The 8599-nt window shown below is 42.5% G+C and overlaps 1 protein-coding gene and 1 long non-coding RNA gene across 2 annotated transcripts in view; one reads left to right on the top strand and one right to left on the bottom strand.

The window, feature by feature from the left end:
- The window catches only part of ttc9b (tetratricopeptide repeat domain 9B), a 23991-nt gene extending 16392 nt beyond the window's left edge, over window positions 1–7599 (top strand). Inside the window, exons 2-3 of the mRNA XM_032508103.1 lie at window positions 2394–2576; window positions 3483–7599. Coding sequence (XP_032363994.1) covers window positions 2394–2576; window positions 3483–3577 — 278 coding nt within the window. The 3' untranslated portion in view covers window positions 3578–7599. The remainder of the gene's footprint in view (window positions 1–2393; window positions 2577–3482) is intronic.
- The window catches only part of LOC116677998 (uncharacterized), a 7615-nt gene continuing 697 nt past the window's right edge, over window positions 1682–8599 (bottom strand). Inside the window, exons 2-3 of the long non-coding RNA XR_004329146.1 lie at window positions 8123–8229; window positions 1682–1693 (exon numbers count right to left, since the gene is read on the bottom strand). This is a non-coding gene — a long non-coding RNA (uncharacterized LOC116677998). The remainder of the gene's footprint in view (window positions 1694–8122; window positions 8230–8599) is intronic.

Raw genomic sequence — 8599 nt, 5'->3', positions numbered from 1 at the left:
GTGTGTGTGTGTCTGCGTGCGTGCGTGTAAGTGCCAGTGAACTCTCTAACTGCGTCAGCAATTAGGCCATTATGGACTGTAACTGAATCCTCTGAAAGCCGTCCACTGCTGCAGGGCGATAAAGGATGGGTGTGTGGAGGGATGAGAATAGTCAGGTCATAGCCGGACGGTTGTAAAAACAAATAGAGGAGCGGCGTCTGTAGAGAGGTGTGCAGGACAGATAGAGGGCACCAGAGGTGATTCCCACTGTACAGAGCTGACTTATGATGAAGACGGGGAACAGCTCCGACCTCGCTGCTTTGTTCTGAGTAATGAGCTTTACTTAAAATCAGAGGCTTGTCAAGCTTGCTTTTTTTCTACTTTCTTTGATGGTGTGTGTGTGTGTAAATCCATCTAATGATGATTGTATTACTAGATTGGATATACTCTATAACAACTTTCATACAAGAAAGGCAACTAGTAAGAGTAAACAAACAAAAACGTTTCTTTGTAAGTCTGCAAAAGCCAGCAAACTAAATAGGTAAAATGTTGAAATGCATCATCAAGGTGCATGATGTGTTATTGTAGTGCATCAGTTCAGAAAACACAGCTCATCGGGGTCTTATAAAGGTTGGTGGCATTGTGGAGATTATGAATCCACTCTAGACCTATGGTAGATGCTTTTCTCTGAAGAAAACTTACAATGACAAATCAAAATGTCCACTGTGAAAATACATACACCCAGAGAAGTTATACATCAAGAAATGGATCATCTCTTTTTATTCTGTTTTAAGCAGCAGGTATCTATTGATGATAATTGATTCAGAACTAGGATAATGTACTTGGATTGACTTTATGAATTATTATAAAGAGTAGTATTTTAAATCCGAGACAAAGATAGTGGTAATACAGTTTAATTATTATTTTATATAGCCCTTCCCCCCATTTCAATTGCATGAGATAGAGCAAAGTTCATGTGTACAGCTTCGGGCAGTGACTCAGCACACACGCAAACACACAGCACACACAAAGTTCCGCCTGCATCTACCAGACACGTGCAACTTCAACCACTAAATACCAGAACACATTGATTGAATTGGTCCATCCCCTGATGTCTGTGATGAATTATTTAGTGTTTTGCATTTGCGTTGTTGACGAGCAGACCTTCTACAGTAGCTCTCTGAGGTTCAGGGGGGAGATGACAGATAGAGGACCACTAACTGCTTTTAACACACTCCCCCTTTCTCCTCACCCTATAGTCTCCCATAGGTCTCACCTCTTCCCCTCTACTTTATCCTTATAAACCTCCTCCTCCTAGGGCAGCCAACCCTCACCCTGCCTCCCCTCCTCTCACTAATGACTCACCCTGCCATCCAGCTAATAGCACAGTCAAGGGCAGACTCAGGGGAAAGAGGGAGGATGGAGGGAGGGAGGAAGGGTTAAATAGGAGTCAGATCAGGGTGGGAAAGGAATACATGGAGGGAATTTTTCTTTGATGTATCATCAGATAGATTAAAAACGTGGCAGAGAGGGAAGGAGCGAAAGACAGAAGAAGTAAGGTCAAAACAAAACCTCAAGTGCTTGTGGTCACCAGAGGAAAAGTAATATCTGAGCCATCAGTAAGCATGTAAAGGCTTCGGTGGACTGATTGGGGACTGTTATTCGGATTTAAGCTGATCTCAGAGCTGCTGAGAATCGCTACAGCGCAGTGCTGCTCCAACACACATCTGTAGGATTGATGACTACAATAAAATACAAGTCTTCTACCCAAGAACTCCACATTAGACTTCATGGTGTTTTTCAGCAAATGAAAGTGCCAGTTGTTTCAGGTTTAGATCTCCTGGCCTCAGATCTTTACTTCACCGCTCAAATCTCATCCCAAAGGACTTCTGCGGTATCTGTCGCTCACTTGATCTCTGAATCCTCTCCTTCTTTTCTTCTTCTCTCCGGCTGCCCCTGCTGCTCACAACACATCTGCTATATCAGGAGGATAAGAATTAGGCACAGTATTCAATCCACCATTCTCAAGATGAATTTTTCTTTTCCTATTCTTGTTTTTTTGCATGTTGAGCTCAACAGAAGCATATGGAGACATTACTCTCTTGCCCCAGGGTTCAAACTGCTTGCACGACTTTTTGTGTCTTCTCTACGCTGTGAGACATTTATTTAGCTATTTATAGTCAGCCCACTGCCATCCTGAGAAGGAACTGTGGAGGCTAAATTTCAATGTGGCTCTATTAAAAGGCACAGAGTGAGATGTCAGCAAAATCTCCTCGTCTTTATTTTACACTCATGGGACGTACTTGTCCTGTAAGCTTCACTAAATGAGACTCGAGGCAACTGTTTCAAACGAATCACAACAATTAAGTTTTAAGCATTTTCAACATAATTGTTCCCTCTCTTCTTTCCTGCAGCGTGTCTGCTGCAGTCGGAGCTGGTAAACTATGAGAGGGTGAAGGAGTACTGTCTGAAGGTGCTGAGCCACCAGAGAGACCACTTCAAGGCCATGTACCGAGCCGGCATCGCCTTCTATCACCTGGGCGACTACGAATGTGCTCTACGCTACCTGCGTGACGCCAAGAACCGCGAACCCACAGGTGAGATAAACGGTGCTTTCAGTAAAACTCGCATGACAAGTGACAGAGGTGGATACTGTTGGGTTACTGCAAGTTAAAGCATAGCTCTAGTTTTAAGATCCTAGCATTTGAGGTGTATATTTTGAATTACAGTTAAGTGAACTTAGAGAACATAAGCTTAATGTTTAGAATGTAAAAACAGTCTTTTATAATGTTGGTAGGGAATGTGATAATTAGCCATAATGTGTTATTGACTTTACAGAGCAGACTTTGGGAGACAATGTTATGTTTACATGTATTCACATTTAAAATGGATTGTGTGTATCCTTGAGACCTAATAAACGCATTGAAGGGTTTCCCATCCTCATAAAAAGAGCAGAGTATTGGAATAGCTTGAAACCCAAATTATTGTTCACATCCATATGTGCTTGCTAGCATTATTCTTCTTGCCACGCCTTTGTTGACACATTGATGCTACATTTCTACAACAGTGGAATAGCATGGTCCCAATTGGCAGGACAGGGTAACATACTGTAACACACTGTAGAGTTTTTCATCTGTTCTCTGATGAGCCATGAGCATCGGTCCAAGTCAACAAGCTTGGCTGTAGAGCTGTGTTAACTGCAAGCTCTGTTTTTAATATCAGAGGGTATGTGTGTTTCTGCAGAGCTTTATGGGATTAGTAGTTGATTCCCAGTTAAAACATTAGCTAATTGCTTTTGGTAAATGGTGGTTGGTGGTTGAAAACAAATTAAACTTTTAAAACTGTAAACCTGGGCTACATTTTAGCCCTGTCATAAACAAACTCACTGCTGTGCTGTTATTTTTCTGACATGAAAGAAACCTTAGTTTAATTGACTTAATAAATGATTTTACACAGGTTGAAGGAAATATGTGACTATATAATATTTTTTCTCTCCATCGCAGACACCAACGTGCTGCGGTACATCCAGCTGACAGAGATGAAGATAAGCAAGAGCGGTCAGCGGGAACGAGAGAGCGGCAAAGAGACCCAGGGCTGACCTTCGACCTTTTTACCCTTCCACACCTTTCAACCTTTGACCCCACATTGATCCTCCCTCTCTCCTCCTCTATCGACTCCTGACAGCAGCACAGCCCACAGAAGAGACAGACCCAATCAGCCGCCTATTGAAAAAACGGGAGACCTATCAAGCTCCTCCTTTTCCTTGTCTTCCCTCTTCTTCTTCTCCCTCTTTTCTCCCCTGCTGTGTTTCCTCTCCCTAGACGCAGACAGTCGAGCAAACATAAACAAGACAACAAGAAAGGCTGTATTATACTCAAATGAAACAGTCATCGTGGTGAAATGAAAAGGAGCTTCAAAACATACTTATGAATAATGGACATTTGTATAATTTAGTAAATGTTTTATAGACATAAAATGCATTTTGTTTCTGCTCTCTTGCTCTCTCTTTTTCTATCTGCCTTCTCTCTCTCTCCGTCTTATTTTGAATTCTTGGGGAAAATATCGGGGATGGGAAGCTTGACCACACCGGGAGGACGGCAGGACTGTGTGTGGACATGAGCGGTGGATAGTGAGGGGTGTGTGTGAGACACATATCAAGACCATAGCCCCATTTGATTGTACATCCTACCCCAATAGGGCACACTCAGGCTCCTTGCGCAGACTATAGGGCAGACTAGCCCGGGAAATCTTTCATCAAGTAAAGAAAACGCCTGCCTTTGTGCTTAATCTCTCGCTCTACTGTCTTACTTTTCTTTCCTGGATGCCATGTATCTCAGTTTCTGGACTGATTCTTTTGAATTCAAGGGCTAATTCAAGTGTTTGTAAACCGTTACTAGGGTTTTTAATTTGCTTTGGGCATAATCATACTCGTAGTAATTCATCAGTTGTTAACAGCATCTGTGTCTCCAGCAGTTCCTGCAGGCATCAGGTGCGCTATTGTGTTAACTGGTGTGTCTCGAATCTGTTGTCCAAAGCCGTGTGGGCCGTGTGTTGTTGTAAAGACTGTCAAAAAAAGCCCCTCCCGCCCTCCCTACCCTGTTCTCCGGTTAATGATGTCACAATGGAAAATAGCCAATGGGATCAGAGTTCCATCAACCGCCGTTGGCTGGATGGAAATCCACTTTAAAGTTTCACAGCGAGAAATACTTTAAAGTTTCTAAACAGAGGTCCAACCCTTTATCACTAATGCTGAAGCTCCGAAGACATCGATAACACGCCGAGAAGACTCTGGGCAGCATTAGTGCAGGGAAAACAATCACAGACACACTGTCCTGACAGTCCAGATTGCCATCTTGGAGCACTCACATTTAGGGCACTTCAACAAGAGTGTTGCCATTTGAGATTTCCTCCTTTAGTTTTCTGATAGATAAAACATCTGTGTTTGAAAATGGTTCCAAACATAGAGCTGTAAGGACAGAAAACACACAGCATTAGCTTTAGGCAACACTAATGGATATGTGTGTGGATATCCATGGCTAGCTGTCAAAAGATGCATACATAATTTTCTTCTCTTGTGACTTGTGAAGCTGAATCATTGATAATGCAAATAATGCTTTTATAGCTTTACCACACGTTTAAATCTGCCTGCGCTGTTCTGCAGAAGGTTGGATTGATGATTTGTGAAAGCATGACCTGAATTTCCCTTCTCTCTGATGCCATGAGACTCAGTTTCCTCTTTCCCGTGTGCAAGCCCACCTCCTGCATGTAACTTGTGGCTCCAGAGAGTTACTTCAGATGTTTGGGATAAGGATTATGTCTGCTCTATTGCTTTCTGTCACGGCATGCTGCCACACTGTTCTCTCATACCTCTATTTTAATCGTCCTGCCCTTTATAAACACAGAAGGTGGTGACAGACTGTGATCACAGCAGTAGAATAGGTAGCCAAAAAATCTAGAAAGAAAACAGGACTTTAATAAATCAGGGCCACCTTCTGCCTCGGCAAAGGTGAGAGATAAGAGATAATTCCACCGCTTAAGATATTCAAAATAGGAAATCAAATCAAAGAAAGATGCTGTAAACAATTTCCCCTCCCTATTTTTTTTTCAGTGACCTGCTGGAGGTAAATAGGGATCTATGTGTGTCAATGGGACTCTGGAGAGACGGCACCATGCGTTGAGGGGACCGGCATGATACAGAGAGGCTCCAGTGGAGGGACAAGTAGGCCGATAGTCGGCTGCAGCTCCAGGTCACTCCTGCAGCAGAGACACATCATTACAAAGAGTTCAGAGCTGGGAGATTTATCATCATACATTAAATGGCTGAAAGTATGTGGGCACCTGAGCGTTAAACCCATATACGATTACTGAACATCTCATACACAAACTTCAGCTCCTGCTGTAACACTGTCCGCTGTTCTGAGTCACAACATAGTGCAGTAATTTCCCACTCTGATTTCAGACACTCAAATTAAATGTCAAACAGTAAATATAGTGCCATATAAAGTGATTTAAGACTTAACAGGTGTTACTTTATTGTTGCATTAAGATTAGGCCCAAACCAAAAGAACATTAAAGTGTGGAACCAGCGGTGTCTACTTCATTTTATTAGCCATAAAGTGTACATGATAGGAGATGTATCTCAATATAATTAAATAACTGCTGATGGCTGAGTTGCAGGAATAAAGTTTTCTTAAAGGAAAAGTCCGACATTTTGGGAAATATGCTAATATAAAGCTACATCCAGTAGCAGGTTAGCTTAGCTTAGCACAAAGACTGGAAATAGGGGGAAACAGCTAGTCTGGCTCTGTCCAAGTAACAAAATCCACCTACCAGCGCCTCTAAAGCTTATTAATTAACAATGTATTTTCCCAAAATGTTGAACAACTCATTTAAGTTATCTTACTGAAATAAATTGGATTATCACTCATTTTCCCAGACAACACATTACCGGTGTATTGCACTTATTTTCATAAATAAATTCAAATAATTAAAAAAAACATCACATTCTCAACAACATTGAGACCAAAACAAAATGATCTCCCAGCTCTGGGTTGGAGGCTCTGGTATCTCAGAGGAAATAAAAGAACAAACAACAGCGAGGAATGGCACCTACACGCTCGGTCTCCATGGCTGCGTGAGCTGAGTCTGCTCGCCCTCGGGCCCCTCGGGGACAGGTCTCCTCCCGTGGTCCTCTCTCCATGGCACCAGTCCGTCATCTTGTTTTTGTCTAGCTGTGCTAAGTCATTCTAGCTCAACATGTACTACAACCGTCTAGGGACAACTAGCTGCACAGAAAACCGGCTTATTTTTAGCTGATCAGTTCTCGATTAATGACTGGGGCTGTTATTGTGTGCCTAATCTGTGCAAATAGAGATAGAAACACCTGATCTCTGCATCAGTGTAGCTTTGAAAACAAACAACAGAAAGCACAACAAAAAAAGAGACGGAAAAAGTCTAACTACTGGCTGTGTTAGTTTTGCTCTTTTGCTTTGATGTCATTTGAGGTAAATGTTTGTCAAATTTCAGAGTAGTTTTTTGTGAATATACGAATATACAAATGTACAAAAAAAAATAACAAAAATGGAAGGTTCTATGGTTGTGAAGAGCTTTACTTTACTGAATTACTTTATCAACAAAGAAGAAAAGCAAGAGATACAAAAGAGAATTTTACTGAAGCTCCTCCATTACACAGAGCTGCTTTGTGACGGTGTCTGTATTTGTTGGTATTTCTGTTGACGTCCCTTTTCCTCAAGGGATCCAAAACCGGCTCAGAGTATGTGCAAAGCCCTTTGACGCCCCCGTCTGAATGCCCTCTGACCTGAGTCTTCTGTCTCTGCACAGTAAGACGAATGGGAAGAATGAACTACTATCGGAGGACAGACACAGCTCCTCGCAGACACAGCTCTCCGTCCTGTTTGTTTCTGTGGTGAAGGAGAGGAAAGAAAGGGACATGAAGCTGGGGACGTCAAGGCTATGACTGTGTCTTTGTCCCACCACGCTCCAAAGAGGCGTTTTTCCATGCGACATCCGAACATCATAGGACTCCATCACTGGTTTTACTGAACTGCTAGCCCGGGAATGCACTATTGATTGGTTATGAATAAAGTTTCAAACAAAGAGGAATGCTGTTGTTGTTGTTTTTTGAACAAAGTCTGTTTACAGGTAGTTTATATCAATGACGTTTTTACAGAAATTCCGCCGGATGTCCGTCATTTCGGTCGGATGCCCGTTACCTTCCGCTTTCTTTGTGTTGCCATTCTAAACTCCGGTGGATTTCTGAGGACTGTGGTTAACTGTCTCCTCAGATCTCTGCGGGGTAAATCCAGAAGTTCTTCTTAAGGCAATTTTGCGCCGTTGCTCGGTCCGGCGATAGCCCATGATCATTGTGATTGGGTCAAACAAATGCCAAACTAGATGAAACTAGATTTTTTTCCCATCCCAGAATGCTGTGTGGAATAGCCAGACCCTCCTCTACAGCGCTGTGGAGGAAGGTCTGGACTAGTTTACAGGTGTCGGGGAGTAGTACCCCTAATCCTCCAGTATATCTGGAAAAAGTTTGGTAAATTCTGATAAACTGCCTCAAGTAATTTCCCCTGAGTCAGCGTCATTCACGATGTTTGGTGTTTTAAGCCCCCAACGTCACCTAGGATTAGGCAATGGTTAGGGCTAGGTTCCTTGAAGTCAAGGGTCGCAGCGCTGCCTGCAAGTCGACTTTGTGGGGCTTAAAACACCATTGAGCGTCACTCACAGCTGAAAACTACAAGTTAAATTATAAAGCCCACTCCTCATCTCTGCTTGAGGATAGCACCTCGAGACTACATTGGCTGCTCCAATAGAATAAGGAGTGGAGTTGCATTGTGGGCAATGTAGGCACCAGGTTTTGAGGAGAGGAAAAGTGGATGGAGTAAAAGTGAAGGTTTTGCTGCATTCGTTTTAATGCATTTTTAATAGTATTATGTGAGTACGTTTATCTGTGGTGTACTAGCTTAAAGGGGCATTCCTCCAGTTTTACTCATGAAGAGTTCTCTAATGTCAAACAAAAAAGATCTGATGATGTTCATTCATGATCTTCATCAGCAGATTTAAGTCTCTCAGTGCCCTTTTTCTGAATACTCTTGAC

This window comes from Etheostoma spectabile, chromosome 3, assembly GCF_008692095.1.
Source record: "Etheostoma spectabile isolate EspeVRDwgs_2016 chromosome 3, UIUC_Espe_1.0, whole genome shotgun sequence".
Lineage (NCBI taxonomy): Eukaryota > Metazoa > Chordata > Actinopteri > Perciformes > Percidae > Etheostoma > Etheostoma spectabile.
This window is presented reverse-complemented; position numbering and strand designations above follow the sequence as displayed.